This window comes from Sapajus apella, unplaced genomic scaffold (genome assembly GCF_009761245.1).
Source record: "Sapajus apella isolate SASKATOON/1434 unplaced genomic scaffold, GSC_monkey_1.0 scaffold51, whole genome shotgun sequence".
Classification (NCBI taxonomy): domain Eukaryota; kingdom Metazoa; phylum Chordata; class Mammalia; order Primates; family Cebidae; genus Sapajus; species Sapajus apella.
This window is the reverse complement of record NW_022436991.1, coordinates 11293660-11311924: the sequence shown is the minus strand read 5'-3', so window position 1 is coordinate 11311924 and position 18265 is coordinate 11293660. Positions and strand designations below refer to the sequence as shown.

The window sequence follows — 18265 nt, the reverse complement described above, 5'->3', positions numbered from 1 at the left end:
AAGCTCCGCCTCCTGGGTTCAAGTGATTTTCCTGCCTCAGCCTCCTGAGGGAATACAGGCACATGCCACCATGCCCGGCTGATTTTTGTGTTTTTGGTAGAGATGGGGTTTCACCATGTTGGTCATGCTGGTTTCAAACTCCTGACCTTGTGATCTGCCTGCCTTGGCCTCCCAAAGTGCTGGGATTACAGGCATGAGCCACCATATCCGGCCAATTTAATTTTGTTTTCTTACTGAGACATGGTTTCACTGTCACACAGGCTGAAGTGCAGTGGCACGACCATGGCTCACTGCAGCCTCCACCTCCTAGGCTCAAGTAATCTTCTCACCTAAGCCTCCCAAGAAGCTGGGACTACAGGTGTGCACCATCATGCCCAGCTAATTTTTTTTTTTTTTTTTTTTGTAGAAATGACCATGTTGCTCAGGCTGGTCCTGAACTCTTGGCCTCACGTGATCCACCCACCTCGGCCTCCTAAAGTGCTGGGATTACAGGTGTGAGCCTCTGCACCTGGCGTTTTGTTGTTGTTGTTGTTTGTTTGTTTGTTTGTTTTTTTGGAGATGGAGTTTCACTTTGTTCCTCATGCTGATCTGGAACTCGTGGGCTCAAGTGATCCTCCTGCCTCAGCCTCCTAAAGTGCTGGAATTACAGATATAAGCCACTGCCCCCAGCCTCTATCTTAAAAAAAGAAAAAATATATTTATTGAAGGTCTGGGAGTGGTGGATTATACCTATGGTCCCAGCTACTCCAGAGAGTCACTTGAGCCCAGGAGTTTGAGGCTGCAGTGAGCTGAGATCACACCACTGCACTTCAGCCTGGGTAATACAGAGAGAGACCTTTTCTCAACAAAAAAAACCACGTATTGAAGTATAATTTACACGCCATGAAATCCACCCAATGTACACGTGCAATCCAATGGCTTTTAGCAAATCTATAGAGCTGTGCAACCATCACCAAACTCTAGACACAACATCCATCACTCCAGGAAGCTCCTGGCGCCCAATCACAGTTAATTCTGGCTCTCACCCTAAGCAGCAACTTGTCTGCTTTCTGTCTCTATGGGTTTGCCATTTCTGGACATTTCCTATAAGTGGTATCATATGGTATGTGGTCTTTTGCATCTGATTCTTTCACTAAGCATAATGTTCGAGGTTTATCCATGTTGTAAGATGTGTTGGTATTTCATTCCCTTTTATTATTGAAAAGTATTCCATTGTCATGGATATGCCATTGTTTTTTGCCATTCAGTGGACATTTGGATTGTTTCTACTTTTCGGCTCTTATGAATAGTTTCCTGTTTAAAACATTTTTATAAAGATGGGGTCTCACTATGTTGCCCATGCTGATTTCAAGCTCCTGGGCTCAAACGATCCTCCCACCTCAGCCTCCCAAAGTGCTGGGATTACAAGCATGAGCCACCATGCCTGGTGTGAACAGTGTTTCTATGAACATTTGTGTACAAGTCTTTGTGTAGACATGTTTTGATTTCTAGGAATGCAGTTGCTGAGTTACATGGTAAGCTTATATTTAACTTCTTAAGAAACTTCCTGGCCAGGCACAGTGGCTCACACCTGTAATCCCAGCACTTTGGGAGGCTGAGGCAGGTGAATCACTTGAAGTCAGGAGTTCAAGACCAGCTTGGTCAATATGGTGAAACCACGTTTCTACTAAAAATACAAAAATTAGCTGGGCATGGTGGTAGGCACCTGTAATCTCAGCTACTCAGAAGGCTGAGGCAGGAGAATTGCTTGAACCTGGGAGGCAGAGTTTGCAGTGAGCCAAGATCACACCATTGCACTCCAGCCTGGGTGACAAGAACTAGACGCTATAAAAGAAAGAGAGAGAGAGAGAGAGAGAGAGAGAGAGAGAGAGAGAGAGAGAGAGAGAGGAGAGGGGGGGGGAAGAAAAAGAAAGAAAGAAAAAAAAGAAAGAAAGAAGGAAGGAAGGAAGAAAGGCAGGCAGGCGGGGAAAGAAAGAGAAAGAAAGAAACTGCCCAACTTGAACAGTTGAAGCATTTTATGTTCTTACCTGCAGTGTAGGAGAATTCCAGTTTCTCCATTTCCTTTTCTCTCTTTTTTATGGTAGCCATCCTAGTGGCTCTGAAGTGGTGTAGTTCTAATTTGTGTTTCCCTGACTAATGATGTTGGACATCTATCCATCCACTTATTAGCCATTTATGTATTTTCCTTGGTGACATGCCTAGTGCAGTCTTTTGGTTGTTGGTCTTATTATGTTTAAGAGTTCTTCATATATTCTGCCAGTCCTAATTTGTCAGGTATGTAGCTTGCAAATCTTTTTCCCCATTTTTGGCATTTCCTTTCATTTTCTTGACGGTATCTTTTGAAGTGGAAATGTTTTAAGTTTTGATGAAGTTCAATGTATCTTTTTTGTTGTTGTTTTAGAGGCAAGGCAAGGTTGTCCAGGCTGGAGTGCAGTGGTGTGATCACAGCTCATTACAGCCTTGAACTCCTGGGATCAAGCGATCCTCCCACCTCAGCCTCCCGAATTGCTGAGACTATAAGCACACGCCAGCATACCTGGCTATTTTTTTATTTTTATGTTGAGATGGGATCTTGCTATGTTGCCCAGGCTGGTCTCAAACTCCTGGCCTCAAGCAATCCCCCCACCTGCACCCCACTAAAGTGCTGGGATTGTAGGCGTGAACCATCCGCCTGGCCTTTTTTTTTTTCTGAATTGTGTTTCGGTGTCACATCAAAGAACGTTTTTCCTAACCCAAGGTGGAGACAGCCTCAAGGTGCATCTTCCTGAGTGACTGAGCCCCAAGGTGTTTATTTGCATATGTTTTCCATAATATTTACGTGCCATTCATTTCAGTCATTTTAGTTCCTCCCATTAGCCATTAGGACTTTGCAGAAACCTTTCCCCTAATCCCCAAAACACCTTTCTCCCTCTTACCTGGCTAACTCCTATGCATCCCTCAGCTCCCAATCCAGGTTGGGTGTTCCTCCTCTACCTCTCCAGGTCTCCTGACTCCCCTGTCATACCTGCCATTGGGTTGTAATTATTTGTTTTTTTGTGTACTGGAGTGCAGTGACGTGCCTCCAGTACACAAATCGCCTCTAGATTCAAGCAATTCTCCTGCCTCAGCCTCCTGAGTAGCTGGGATTACAGGCGTGAGCCAGCACAGCTAGTTTCTGTAGTTTTAGTAGAGACGGGGTTTCACTATATTGGCCAGGCTGGTCTTGAACTCCTGACCTCAAGTGATCCACCCCTCTCAGCCTCCCAAAGTGCTGGGATTACAGGTGTGAGCCACTGCACTCAGCGAGTTATAATTATTTGCTTATTCTCCTCCTTCCCTACCTCCGTGAAGGCAAGAACTGAGCCCTCTCATGGTTATCTGCCCAGTGCCTGGTCCACAGTAGGTGCTCGTTGAACATCTGAATGAATGAATGTCTTGCACGTGGAGTCCTAATGCTCTTAGGCCTGGATAAGTTGCTGGCTGGACCTGGACTTTACCTGTGGGTGGGCTCAGCTCTCTCTTCCCCCTGCCCCGGCCCCACCCAGTGGGGACTTACCTGCCCACAATCATGAGCTCCTTCTCAGATGCCCGAGGCCGGAGGTGATTCCAGAGGTCCATGGTGAAGATGGTGCTGGCACTGTTAAAGATGGAGGTGAGGGAGGACATGAGAGCCGCCACCATCACAGCCATCATCAGCCCACGGAGCCCTGGGGGGGCGGAAGGGAGGTCATGGGCCTTGGTCCTTTTCTGCCAAAGCAGCCGATCCCAGTGGGCTCAACTGGAGGAGGCAGAACCTCGGGGAGGATGGCAGGGCAGAGCTTCCTGCAGGACTTAGCCTTTCTCGGGGAGCCTAGAGCCTGTTCCTCCCCCCAGCCCTTCCTTTTTGACCCTGCGTTAGATCAGAGCCCAGCCTGTCATCTCCTCTCTGGGTGCTCCAGGGGACTTGATTCAGGGGCGAGAGGACATTACCTGTGGGCAGGAGTTCCAGCACGAGTTTGGGATACGCGATGTCAGAACAGCCTGAGGGGTTGCTGCAGACCTTCTGGCAGATCTCTGGATCTGCACAAGCCACTTGATCTACGGAGGAAACACAAGCCCAGAGCTGAGCAGCCAGGACCCCACAGACTCAGGCCCAGGCAACATGGGGACGGACATAGGTTTATGATATAGAAGTTTATAGCTCAATGAAACAAAAGAGAGTCTAGACTTTGTAAGCTGTGACCTTGTTACTTACGCTGTACTTAAGTTGTAAAACTAGGCTAATAACATGACTTTACAGGAAGTGCTGGAAAAACTTCAACTATTGTTATCATAATCCAGATAAAGCGGGGACACCTAGTAGCCAGTCTTACAATAGTGTCTTTTTTTTTCTTTTTTTTGAGACAGAGCCTCTTGCTCTGTCGCCCCAGGCTCACTGCAACCTCCACCTCCTGGGTTCAAGTGATATTCCTGCCTCAGCCTCCGGAGAAGCTGGGATTACAGGCACACACCACCAAACCCGGCTAATTTTTGTATTTTTTGTAGAGATGGGGTTTTGCCATGTTGGCCAGGCTGGTCTTGAACTCCTGACCTCAAGTCATCTACCCATGATCGTTAACTCACTGTTCAATAACAGCTGCTTACCTGTCCTGGGTTAATGAATCATTTCTATACGGAGAAGTTAGAATGCTTCACACCCGCCGATGTCTGAAATAAGATGCCTCTAGCCCAGTCAAATCCAAACTTAGCACAAAACCCCTTTCTTCCACAAACCCAACATTAACTGAAGCTTCACTGTGACTCAGGGCCTGCAGCAAGCTTTGTACATACACCTCATTTAATTTTCACAACTCTGCAGGGAAGATGCTGGTATTATCCCTATCTTAAAGACAGATAAACTGAGGCCCAGAGGTTAAATAGCTTCTCCAGACTATATTGCTAGTAAGTATTATGGCCAAGAGGCAAACCCTTAGTTTATTCCAAAGCTCAAGTAGAAAAGATTGGCTTTGTAAATACTGCATTTCTAGACTGTGTGTGTGTGTATGTGTGGTTCTTTGTTGTTTGTTGGTTTTTTGGGACAGGGTCTTGCTCTGTTGCTCAGGCTGGAGTTCAGTGGTGCGACCTTGGCTTACTGCAATCCCGGCTTCCCAGGCTCGAGTGATTCTCTTGCCTTAGCCTCCTGAGTAGCTAGAATTACAGATATGTATCACCACACCCAGCTATTTTTTCTTTTAATTAATTTTTATTTTTTATTTTTTCTTGAGCCCAGACTAGAGTGCAGTGGTACAATCTCGGCTCACTGCAACCTCTGCCTCCGAGTTAACTGATTCTCCTGCCTCAGCCACCCAGCCTGTAGCTGGTATTACAGACACGCTACCACACCCAACTACTTTTTTTTTCTTTTTAGTAGAGATGGGGTTTCATCATGTTGCCCAGGCTGGTCTCAAACTCCTGGCCCCAAGTGTTCCTCCCGCCTTGGCTTCCCAAAGTGATGGGATTGTGTCTTGAGGGTTGTTTTGCTTCTCTCTTAATTTCCATATAAAGTTTATTTTAAAATATGTGCCATTTCTCATGGATGAAGCTGGAAACCATTATTCTCTTCAGATTAACACAGGAACAGAAAACTAAATACCACATGTTCTCACTCATAAGCAGGAGTCGAACAATGAGAACACATAGACACAGAGAGTGGAGCATCACACACTGGGGTCTGTCGGGGGGTGGAGGGCAAGGGGAAGGAGAGCATTAGGACAAATACCTAATGCATGCGGGGCTTAAAACCTAGATGACGGGTTGATGGGTGCGGCAAACCACCATGGCACAGTATACCTATGTAACAAACCTGTGCTTTCTGCACATGTATTTCAGGACTTAAAGTTTAATTAAAAAATAAAACGTGCCAGATTTCAGATGGACTTAGTGGAAGAAGGTTTTTTCCAGGCTCACAAGAACTCAGGATCAGAACATACTTTTAGGCAGCTGTGGACCCAGTTGAAGATTTAGGAGGGAGCTGGTGGAGCCATCGTGGAGAGAGAAGTGCAAATAGGGAGGCAGAGTGCTTGGCCCTGGGGTTTGGGAGCACTTTAGGCCTGAGGTTCTCAACCTTCTAGTGGACTTGTTAATAAGCAGGTGGCTGGCACAGACATATGAAAACATGCTTAACATCACGAATCATCAAGGAAATGCAAATCAAAATCTCATCTCACCCTAGTTAGAATGGGAATCATCAAAAGGACAAAACCTAATAAGTGCTGGTGAAGATGTGAAGAAGGGAACTCTCATACATCGTTGGTGGAGATGTAAATTACTACAGCTAGTATCGAAAACTGTATGGAGGTTCCTCAAAAAACTAAGAGTAGAACAACCATATGATCCAGCAATCCTGCTACTGGGCGTATATCCCGATACGGTTCGGCTCTGTGTTCCCACCCAAATCCCGTCTCAAAGTGAGTCGAGGGAGGGAGGTGACTGGATCATGGAGGCAGTTCGGGGAACTGCTGTGGAACCACAAGACCTTAACTTAGTGGTTTCCAAAATATATAGTTGAGGCAAGATCCCAGTTGAGTCTCCACTCAATTTGGCCTAGGATACCTATAGAACTTGCCTGTTGAACCAATGTTGAGAAACAGCGTAGAGTCACTAGATGCCTAGATAGAGATCTCATCACTAGGAAAGGACTCTGTGGCCAGGCGTGGTGGCTCATGCCTGCAATCCCAGAATTTAGGGAGGCCAAGGCAGGAGGACCACTTGAGGCCAGGAGTTCGAGATCAGCCTGGGGAACATAGTGAGACTCTGTCTTTACAAAAACTTAAAAAAAAAATAGCCAGGTATAGTAGTGTATGTCTGTAGTCTCAGCTACTTGGGAGGCTGAAGTGAAAGGATCCCTTCAGCTCAGGAGTCTGAGGCTGCAGTGAACTATGATCATGTCACTGTACTCCAGCCTGGGTGACAAAGTGAGACCCTGTCTTTAAAAAAATGCAAATAACAACAAAAAAGGACTGGGCATGTTGGCTCATACCTGCAATCTCAGCACTTTGAGAGACCAAGGCAGGAGGATTGCTTGAGGCCAGTTCAAGACCAGCCTGGGCAACATAGCAAGACTGCATCTCTACTTTTTAAAAAAATTAGCCAGGCATGTGATGCATACCTGCAGCTGCAGCCACTCAAGAGGCTGAGGTGGGAGGATTGCTTAAGCCCAGTAGTTCAAAGTTACAGTGAGCTATGACTGCACCACTGCACTTTAACCTGAATGACAGAATTAGACTGTCTTAAAAGACAGAAAAGACTGTAGTCACATTCTCTTGAGGCTTCTAATAATAGGTTTAGAACAATTCACAGGATCTGAGACTCACATACTGATGACCTCTTCCCCCAACTGTGTTCTCACCTGGGAAGAGGATGCGGCTGGCCATCCCAGGGAACACCATTATGAAGAGGGGCAGCACTTTCAGGTATGCGGCCATCAGAGCACCTCCTTTGGCATGGGACAGGTTCTTGGCAGCCAGAGTCCGCTGGACAATCACCTGGAAAAGAGCAAGAGGGTTGGAAACTGGGAATGCCAATATGGTTTGGCTGTGTCCCCACCCAAATCTCATCTTGAATTGTAGTTCCCATAATTCCCACGTGTTGCGGGAGAGATGGGGTGGGAGATAATTTAATCATGGGGGCAGTTCCCCCATACTGTTATCATGGTAGTGAATATGTCTCAGGAGATGTGACGGTTTTAAAAGGGAAAATTCCTTTTGCTTGGCTCTCATTCTCTCTTTCCCTGCTGCCATCCATGTAAGACGTGACTTACTCCTCTTTGCTCTTCTGCCATGATTGTGAGGCCTCCCCAGCCATGTGGAATTGTGAGTCCATTAAACCTCTTTCCTTTATAAATTTCCCAGTCTCAGGTAGGTCTTTATCAGCAGTGTGAGAACAAATTGTATTAAGAGACTTTTTCTTAAGGCAAACAGGCTGTGTGTATAGTCTCTTGGTAGGTGCAGGAGACTTAGGATCTTGGTTTGCCAAGCTTCTCTTTGAGGAAACATGTCTTTCCTATGCTGAGTTCCTGTGGTCTAATTCGGGTAGCTATGACACCCACCCCGTTCCCTCCCTACTCCTTTATCCATGGGTTACGCCTGGCCAATTAGAGTTCTCCACAGAGTTATTCCACCTCTCTGGCTACCATGATCCATTAAGGAAAAGCACATTCCCAAGGCAATCCAACCACAGCTCTCCATGGAACTTCTTCCTTAAAAAGGCAAAGGAGGCCAGGTTGTTGAGGGAAACAGCAATGGAGGAAGGGCTTACGGAGTGCCCACATAACATGGTTACAAGGACTGGGAACAATGAACCGCGGCAAACTGCGTCAGGCCTCTGGGGAGGAAAACTTCCCTAAGCCTTCATGTTCCAGGTGCAGAGTGACCTTGACTCTGTTACAGTACTTTACCTGCTCAAGGACTTAAAACCCCTTTTGTAGCAATACAAAGTCACCAGACTTGTAGTCTCCCTGTGAGATTCACTCCCTCCAACAGCACCTAGAATGCAGTCTATAGATAACCACATGCTTCTGCTTTTCAAAGTTTCCCACAGAGCCGCCACTGCTAGAAATCTTTAGAATGACGAGCCCAATTCCTGTTCAACAAAGATTGCTCCACCGTCAGGCCACCCCCTCCCCACTATCACCTCACCTTCACCCCACCATCTGATGACTGCTCAAAGGGATTGTAACCAATAAATACTGTGGGGAACCTAAGCTCAGGGCCTTCACTGCCTCCATTACAAGTGATGGTCCCTGGTCCCACTTTCATTCTTAAGCTGTCTTTTTCTCATTCCTTTTTTGCCACTGAACTCGGGGAACCCATGGGTGGGGTATGGGGGCTGGCTCCCTACATTCTGGCGCCCAACTGTGGGGGCTCAAGAATTTTGGTGAAGGCACACCTGAGCGTGGTAAAGAGGAGGAACGCCGGACAGAGGACTCCCAAGGACGAAACTGATCAGCCCTACAGGTGAGTCGGGCACTCGGAAGGATACCAGGGTAACAATGGGACAAACTGAAAGCAAGGATGTTACTTATTCACACTTAGTGAAGCACCTCTTAAAAAGAGGAGGAGTTAAAATTAGTACTAGCCACTTGCTCTGTCCATTGTGTTCAATGAGTCTGTGCTTTCTTACTCCGTTCTTCTGTTGCTTTCTTTGACTTTCATTGCTTTATCAAGAAGGAGCTGGGGAAGAACGAGACTATAACCGGGATGAGGAAATTAAAGACAACCCAGTTAAGAGAAAAGAAAAAATAAATGAGGAAAAAGAAGGAATCCGTCTGTCAGCCCCTCCTCAGTATTTTATCAAGGAGTTGCCAGAACCACTTGACATTCCTCCATTAGAGGAATTAGAGGCCGTTTCAAAAGTGAAACTTGCTGCTCCAGCAGCAGCATCCAAGCCAATAGGCTCAGCCCAAGGCCAGCAAATGTTGCCCGGGTGCGGGAAGTGAGCAGCACAAGCGAAACGCCAGCAAAAGGGTGCAAGTAACAAGCAGCCGCTGGGCGGGGCCAGCACGGCTGCCATCCTGGGACCCGTCGCTGCAGCCTCTGGTTCCATGGGTGTCCCACAGTAAAATTCTGTGTGTTCTTTGTAAACAAGTGACATCCAAAATTGTAATTCTCTGCTAAGGTTTCGGTAAAATTTAAATTTGAATAATAACTACTGTGTTATCTCTAAGGTAACTCTTTTAAAATCCAATTTAAGTAAAACAGTAACCTCCAAAGGGAAAAAAAATTACAGTTAGTTCACAAATTAGTTAAAAAGCAATTAAAAGCTAAGCATGTAAAACCACACCCTTTAAAGAAAAACTTTACACCAAATTAAATAATAGTAGTTAAGTTAAAAAGTAAAAATGTTGGGGCCGGGCGCGGTGGCTCAAGCCTGTAATTCCAGCACTTTGGGAGGCCGAGGCGGGTGGATCATGAGGTCAAGAGATCGAGACCATCCTGGTCAACATGGTGAAACCCCGTCTCCACTAAAAAAGTACAAAAAATTAGCTGGGCATGGTGGCGCGTGCCTGTAATCCCGGCTACTCAGGAGGCTGAGGCAGGAGAATTGCCTGAACCCAGGAGTCGGAGGTTGCGGTGAGCCGAGATCGCGCCATTGCACTCCAGCCTGGGTAACATGAGTGAAACTCCGTCTCAAAAAAAAAAAAAAGTAAAAATGTTAAGCCCATTCTCAGAAAGTAAAAGAAAATTGTATGTAAGGTGGTAAAAAACATACTCATTAGACTGACTAGAAGGAGTCTTTACTCACTAGCGAGTAACTGTTTTCAAAACAGCTGTGGTTTATCGTCCACCGTGCTGTAACCACTTTATGCAGGCACTCCGTAAGCCCTTCCTCCATTGCCGTTTCCCCAGCACCAGGCACAGTGGATCATGCCTGTCATCCCAGCACTTTGGGAGGCCGAAGCAGGAGGATCGCTTGAGGCCAGGAGTTTGAGACCAGCCTGGCCAACATGGTGAAACCCCATCTCTATAAAAAATACAAAAATTAGCCAGGCACACTGGCACATGCTTGTAATCCCAGCTACTTGGGAAGCTGAGACAGGAGAATCGCTTGAACCGAGGAGGCGGAGGTTACAGTGAGCCGAGATCGCACCACTGTATTCCAGCCTGGGCGACAGAGCAAGACTGTCTCAAAAAGAAAAAAAAAAAAAAAAAAAAAAAAAAAAAAGGCAAAGGAAAGAGGTCTCCTAACCCCTGGTGCCTCCTTTGCAATTGCTAACTGTGAAGGTGGCTCAGAGCTGCTGGCTGCATCTCTGCCATCATATGGGAAGGCCTCTTTGAAACTAAGTCACCACAGAGGAAAGAAAACCAGGGAACGTAGAGAAAGGCAATGTTTGATGATGTAGTGTCAGAGACAGGCCGTCTGGGTTCAAATACTCCTTCCCCGCTTCCCACCTATCTGATCTTGGGCAAGCAACTTCACTTCTCTTGGCCTCTGTTTCCTCATCTATGAAATGAACATAATATCAGGGCGGTTTTAACAATTACAGAAGTAAAAGCACTTAGAATACTTAGAATATGACACATAGTAACTGCTTCATAAATATTAGTTGTTACCACTGTCATTAGCCACCTCTGGACTCCCCATCATGTAAGTTTTTTTAAATGCCTTTTTTTTTTTTTTTTTTAGAGATGGGGTCTCACTCTGTTGCCCAGGCAGAGGTGCAATGATGTGATCACAGCCCAGCCTCAAAGTCCTGGGCCCAAATGATCCTCCCACCTCAGCCTTTCAAGCAGCTGGGACCACAGGCATGAGCCACTACACCCAGCTCATTCAAAAATTTTTTATTTAGAGATGGAGTCTTTACCGTGGAGGCTGGTCTTGGACCCCTGGCCTCAAACAATCATCCTGCCTCAGCCTCCCAAGTAGCTGTGTCACCATGCCTGGCCAAATTTTGTGTTTGTCTTTACTTTTTGTACAGACAGACTCTCACTATGTTGCCCAGGCTGGTCTCCAACTCCTGACATCAAACAGTACTACTGCCTCAGCTTCCCAAAGCAGTGGGATTATAGGCATGAGCCACCACACCCAGAAAAAACAAAAAAAGAGCCTTTTTATGCTTAAAGTATTTTTTTTTCACACAAACAACTAAACAAATCCTCACTAAATCATCAAAGAACCCTAAATGGGAAGCGTGCGGGAAGGTAGGACTTGATGCAAACTCCATACCACAGCCCCAATAATTATTTTAGATTTCACAGCACATTTTGGTGGGGAGAGAGATGTCCCCTTGGGTGGCGTTTCATCTGCAGAATCCATGGGACTGAACCTTGTCAGAGACAGTTGCCCAAAGACATCAGTATGCTTGAGGACAGTGTGAAATATGCAGCTTTTGCTAATGACCTAACTGCATTAGCAGTGACACGGGGTTTGGTGGACAAGTTTCAAGGACAGGTACCCATACACACTGGATGAAACACATTCAGCCAGTCAGAACTCAAAAAAGCTCTGGTCACAAGCTGGCTGTCCAACTGAGGGGTTTTCTTTTCTTTTCTTTTCTTTTCTTTTCTTTCTTTTTTTGAGATGGAGTCTCACTCTGTCGCCCAGGCTGGAGTGCAGTGGTGAGATCTTGGCTCACTGCAGCCTCCACCTCCTGGATTCAAGCGATTCTCCTGCCTCAGCCTCCCGAGTAGCTGGGATTACAGGAGCCTGCCACCATGCCCAGCTAATTTTTGTATTTTTAATAGAGACAGGGTTTCACCATGTGGGCCAGCTGGTCTCGAACTCCTGACCTCAAGTGAGCCACCCACCTGAGCCTCATAAAGTGCTGGGATTACAGGCATGAGCCACCATGCCAGGCTGGGTCTGTTTTCTGTAACCATCAGAAGCTCTTTTTTTTTCCCTTTGGTTTTAAGAAACAGAGAGTTTAATAGGCAAGAAAGAAGGAAGAAGCTCCCCTGTACAGAGACAGAAGGAGGGGGGCTCCAAAGGCAAGAGGACTCTAGCAGCTTTTTAACAGAGAGAGCAGTTGTGATTATTGTCATTGTTACCATCATTGCTGTTGTTAGATGAAACCAGAGAAAGAAGTTCCAATAGGTCAATGAAATAGAAGAGGAGGCGAGGATTAGATAGGGGAAGCTGGATCAAAGAGCTATAGGTCTGAAGTTTAGAAATCTGGCCAGGCATGGAGTGAGACCTCAAAGGACGGCTGGCCATGGATGGGACCTGGGTTTCATTCTCGGTAAAGTCTGCATCAAATCAATGATCCAACACCATGATTACTGCTTTAATTAAACTCTCATCAGCCCTCACTACGGTGTAGTCTAGCTCCCCAAATGGCACATAGATCTCTGATGTTTAACATCACAGAAAAAGAATATTTGAACAAGTGATATATTCACTCAGTTTAAAACCTGAGACAATAATTGGCTCCCATTCATCCTTCCCACCCTCCCTGCCTCCCTGCCCACGGGCATCCACTCCGCTTAGTTTTATACACATCTGTCCAGAGTTTATGCACATATAACTAAATGAAAATATTGATTCTATTCTCCCCACCCCCCGCTTTTTTTATTATTATTTTTTTAACACGAAGGGGCTTCTTATAGACATGGTTCTGCTTTTTTATTTTCTCCTTTCTTTTTTCATGCCATTTATGCCTTGGCTCTGTCTGTTCCTTCTGTTGCAAACTCTTCCTCCAAAAATCACAGGGAGCTCTCGCCCTTCTACAAATCTTTGCTCAAAGGTCACTTCTCAATGACACCTCCCCTCCGCACCCTATTTTATTTGATACAGGATCTTGCTGTCTCAAGGCTGTTGCCCAGGCTGGAGTGCAATGGTGCAATCTCAACTCATTGCAGTTTGACCTCCTGGGTTCCAGCGATCTCAGCCTCCTGAGTAGCTGGGATTACAGGTGCACACCAATGTATGGCTAATTTTTAATTTTTTTTTCCTTTTTTGGGACAGGGTCTCATTAAGTTGCTCAGGCTGGTCTCAAACTCCTGGGCTTAAGTGAGCCTCCCGCCTCAGCCTCCAAAGTGCTGAGATGGCGGGTGTGAACCACTGGGCCGGCCTCACTCCACTTTAAATTGCACTCCCACACCCTCAGTCTCCTTGACTTCACTCTACTTTTTAAAATGACATTTATCATATTTTAACATCTCACAATTTGCTTACTGTCTCTGTCTACTCTCATTGGGAGAAGGGAAGCTCCATAAAGGGCAGAGTGCTTTGATTCATTAGCTCCTGGTTTTCAGTGCCCAGAGGAGTGTCTGGTATGCAGAGGATACCCAGCGTGCATTTGTTGAACAAATGATGTCCAATCGGAGTTTTAACCCCCATTTAAAAGGCATCATCTCCTTTGCTTACTGAATCTTCATAAAGCAGAATGTATTAGGCTGGGTGCAGTGGATCACACCTGTAATCCCAGCACTTCGGGAGGCTGAGGCAGGAGAATCACTTGAACACAGGAGTCTGAGAGCAGCCTGGCCAACATAGTGAGACCTGCATCTCTACTAAAAAATAAAGATAAAAAAATAGCTGGACATGCTGTCACGTGCCTGTAGCGCCAGCTACTCAGGAGGCTGAAGTGGAAGGATCTCTCAAGCCCAGGAGATGAAGACTGCTGTGAGCTATGATCATGCCTCTGACTTCCAGCCTGGGTGACAGTGAGACCCTCTCTCAGGAAAAAAAAAAAAAAAAACATAATGTGTTGAGTTTTCCCCTTTGCAAATATCATCAGCTTTGGATTTGTCATTCATATTCACAAAAGTAAGAAATAAAATAGCATGTAGAGTAATGGAATGCGGGAAGCAGTCAAGGAGGCAGGGAAAACGCAAATGAGAGTAGACATGGAGGAAGAAAAAAGCACCAACTTCAGCCACCCTAAGGAAAGAAACAAAGAGGAGGAAGAAGCTTGCTCAGGCCGCTGTCCTGTACCTGATCCGTGCACCAGTACCAGAGGGACGGGATGGACATTCCAAATAGGACCCCTGGCCATGGCAGATCAGATGTCAGCGGATCTCGGAAAATATGGAAGGCATCTTCTCGGGGCAGCCCGCAGCTGCTGTTCTCACTCCGGTTGCTAGCCAGGGCCAAGAAGTACTTCTCCTTCAGGCCTTCCATCCCACCAACCGCAGCAAAACCTAGAATTCAGGGGAAGCCTGTTTGCCAGGGGAACTCAGCTAGGTCCATGGCAAGTGATGAGAAGACGGTTGGCGATTAGTGAAATTCTAGTAAGAGCAGAGCCACCAAAAAATGTTGAACCCCTTAAGGGTTCTTAACCTTCCTCCCCCCCACTTTTTTTAACTTAAAAAATAATAATAGAGTTTTATTGGACTATAACTGACCTAGCCATAAATTGCAAATATTTAAAGTGTAAAATTTGATAAGTTTGACATCAGTATTCACCCATGAAACCTCTGCCACAAAGTAATGAATGTATCTCTTCAAGTTTCCTTTCTTTTTTCTTTTTCTTTTGAGACGGAGTCTTGCTCTGTCGCCCAGGCTGGAGTGCAGTGGTGTGATCTTGGCTCACTGCCACCTCTGCCTTACAGGTTCAAGTGATTCTCCTGCCTCAGCCTCCCAGGTAGCAGAGATTAAAGGCATACGCCACCAAGCCTGGTTAATTTTTGTATTTTTAGTAGAGATGGGGTTTCACCATATTGGCCAGGCTGGTCTCAAACTCCTGACCTCAAGAGATTCTCCTGGCCATTGTCCCAGGCCATTGTATGTTCTTTAAGCCCATTGACTTCCCCCCAAAATAATTTACTACCTCCTAAAGTCATCTATACTTGCCCTAAGAAGGGTGTCAATTATTTGTAACCTGAAACTCCTGGGCTTAAGCAATCCTCCTGCCTCAGCCTCCAGAGTAGTTAGGACTACAGGCATGCACCACCACATCTGGTGACTTTTTAAACTTTTTTGTAGAGACAGATCTCGCTATGTTGTCCAGGTTGGTCGTGAACTCCTAGGCTCAAGCAATTCTCCTGCCTCGACCTCCCAAAGTGCTGGGATTATAGGCATGAGCCACCTTTTTTGATTCTTTTCAGAGAAATAGATATTGGGTGGGGGCGAGATTGCTCATGCCTGTAATCCCAGCACTTTGGGAGGCTGAGGCAGGCAAATCACCTGAGGTCAGGAATTCAAGACCAGCCTGGTCCACATGGGGAAACCCTGTCTTTACTAAAAATACAAAAATTAACCACATTGGTGGTGTGTGCCTGTAATCCCAGCTACTCAAGAGGCTGAGGCAGGAGAATCACTTGAACCCGGGAGGCAGAGGTTGCAGTGAGCCAAGATCATGCCACTGCCCTCCAGCCTGGATGACAGGGCGAGATTCCATCTCAAAAAAAAGGCTGGGAGTGGTGGCTCATGCCTGTAATTCCAGCATTTTGGGAGGTTGAGGCAGGTAGATTGCTTGAGCCCAGGAGTTTGAAACCAGCCTGGGCAACATGGTGAAACCCCATCTCTTAAAAAAAAATTGTAAAAATTAGCTGGATGTGGTGGTGCACACCTGTGGGCCCAGCTACTTGGAGGCTTGAGCCCAGCAGGCAGAGGTTGCAGTGAGCCAAGATTGTCACTGCACCCCAGTCTGGGCGGCAGAGTGAGACCCTATCTCAAAGCAAACAAACAAAACCTTCTGTAAGTAAGAGCTGTCTCTTCATCTTCTTTTATTTATTTATTCAATTATTTTTCCATATTAGTATAGAAATAGATTAATTTTTACCTAAACAAAAAACAGTTCTAGGTAGGGTGGCTTTGGGAGGCTGAAGCAGGAGGATCACTTGAGGCCAGGAGTTTGAGATCAGCCTGGGCAACACAGTGAGACTCCATCGCTACAAAAAACCAAAATAATAAAACAATTAGCTGGACATAGTGGCTTACACCTGTAGTCCCAGCTACTCAGGAGGTTGAAGTGGGAGAGACATTTGAGCCCAGGAGCTCAAGGCTGCAGTGAGCTGTGATCACACCACTGCTCTCCAGCCTGAGTGACAGAGCTAGACCCTGTCTCAAAACAAAAAACAAAAAAAGAAAAACAAAAACAGTACGTTTCCACAGTAAGCACAGTTCTCTTCTAGCCAAAATAACTGTGGTTCAAGCAAAGCAACCATGACAAAAATCCCCCAGTAGTATGCTCTTTGACAGCTGGGTTTGCCTCTCACAGTGATGAGAATAGATATCCCTGCTTCAGAGAGGTGCTATTGTCCACCCAAGTGACCCTGGGACCCCCACTTACTGTAGCCCATCAAGGTGAGTGCTCCTACAAGCATGATCAGCGTCTGCAGAGCATCTGTGTAGATCACGGCAGCCAGGCCACCTGGTGGGATGAGCGCAGAGGTGAGGCTCAGGAAGTCTGAAGAGAAGGGGTTACTCTGGGTCACCAAGGGAGCCTGGAAGGCCAGGACCTGACGGGAGATTTCGTGGTGCTGACTGATTGCAAAGATGGCCATGATCACTCCTCCCTGTGTGCATGCCCATTTTGCAATGTGACTTTGCCGCTCCTTTCATGATGAGGGAAATTGATTTCTCTACTTCTCAAAGGGGCTTGGCCATGTGACTTGCTTTGATCAATAGAATATGGGGGAAGTGATATTGTGCATCTCCAAGCCTGGGCCTCAAGGGTCCCTGCAGCTTCTGCACTTACTCTCCTGTTGCCCTGAGACCATTTGCTTTAAGAAACCTGGTCTAGGCTGGGCATGGCGGCTCACACTGCTGTAATCCCAGCACTTTGGGAGGCTGAGGTGGGCAGATCATGAGGTCAAGAGATGGAGACCATCCTGGCCAACATGGTAAAACTCCGTCTCTACTAAAAAACAGAATCAGCCAGGCATAGTGGCGCATGCCTGTAATCCCAGCTACTCGGGAGGCTGAGGCAGGAGAATTGCTTGAACCTGGGAGGTGGACATTGCAGTGAGCCGAGTTTGCGCCACTGCACTCCAGCTTGGCAACAGAGTGAGACTCTGTTTCAAAAACCAACAAACAAACAAACAAAGAAAAGAATCCTGGTCTAACCTAAAGGAGGAAGAGGGCCCCCACGGAGGGGAAGCCCAGTCCACAGCCCAAGCTAACACCAGCTATGTGAGTGAGGCCATCCTGTTCCAGCCAGCTGCTCCACCTGCCAGCTGCTTCACCTGCCACCTGCTCCACCTGCCACTGAACTATAATTCACAGAGCCAGGTGAGACCAGCAGGCATCCACCCAGGCAGCCCATGGACTTTAGGGGAATAAAAAAACATTGGTTTCTCAAGCCCCTCAATTTGTGGGTGGTTTTATAACACAGCAGTTTTCAACTAATATAGGAAGCGGTGCTTGGGCCACTGTCCCCAAGCTCTGAACACCTTTATTTATTTATTTATTAGAACCAGCGTCTCACTCTGTTAACCCAGACTGGAGTGCAGTGGTGTGATCATAGCTTGCTGTAGCGTAGACCTCCTGGGCCCAAGTGATTCTCCCATCTCAGTCCCCCAAATGGCTGGGACTGTAGGCATGGCCACCACGCGCAGCTAATTTTTAAATTTTTTCTAGAGATGGAATTTTGCCATGTTGCCCAGGGTGGTCTCGAACTCCTGGCTTCAAGTAGTCCCCCTGCCTCGGCCTGCCAAGGTGCTGGGATTACAGGTGTGAGCAACTACACTCAGCCAACACCTTTAAGACTGAAAAAAAGGTTGTGAGTATTAGGTATTCAGAGGCCCCATAGACTTCCTGAAAAGGGTCGTGGTGGTGCCTCAGAGGACTCTTGTTGAGTTTGCCACCTGCAAAAATCTTTGAAATGGGTGGGGCAAAGTGGCTCATGCCTGTAATCCCAGCACTTTGGGAAGCTGAGGCAGGGGTT

The 18265-nt window shown here is 46.6% G+C and overlaps 1 protein-coding gene and 1 long non-coding RNA gene across 12 annotated transcripts in view; one reads left to right on the top strand and one right to left on the bottom strand.

Moving 5' to 3' along the window:
* The window catches only part of SLC5A11 (solute carrier family 5 member 11), a 63355-nt gene that overhangs the window by 4883 nt on the left and 40207 nt on the right, over positions 1-18265 (bottom strand). For all 11 annotated transcript variants that reach the window (XM_032242985.1, XM_032242981.1, XM_032242987.1 and 8 more), the window contains 5 exons: positions 16670-16750; positions 14371-14576; positions 7346-7481; positions 3949-4056; positions 3536-3686 (listed from right to left, as the gene is read on the bottom strand). In XM_032242985.1, the coding sequence (XP_032098876.1) occupies positions 3536-3686; positions 3949-4056; positions 7346-7481; positions 14371-14576; positions 16670-16750 (682 nt within the window). The remainder of the gene's footprint in view (positions 1-3535; positions 3687-3948; positions 4057-7345; positions 7482-14370; positions 14577-16669; positions 16751-18265) is intronic.
* On the top strand, positions 642-14115 carry LOC116526583. Its single transcript, XR_004258206.1, has 2 exons — positions 642-753; positions 14015-14115. It is a non-coding gene; the product is annotated as an uncharacterized LOC116526583 (long non-coding RNA).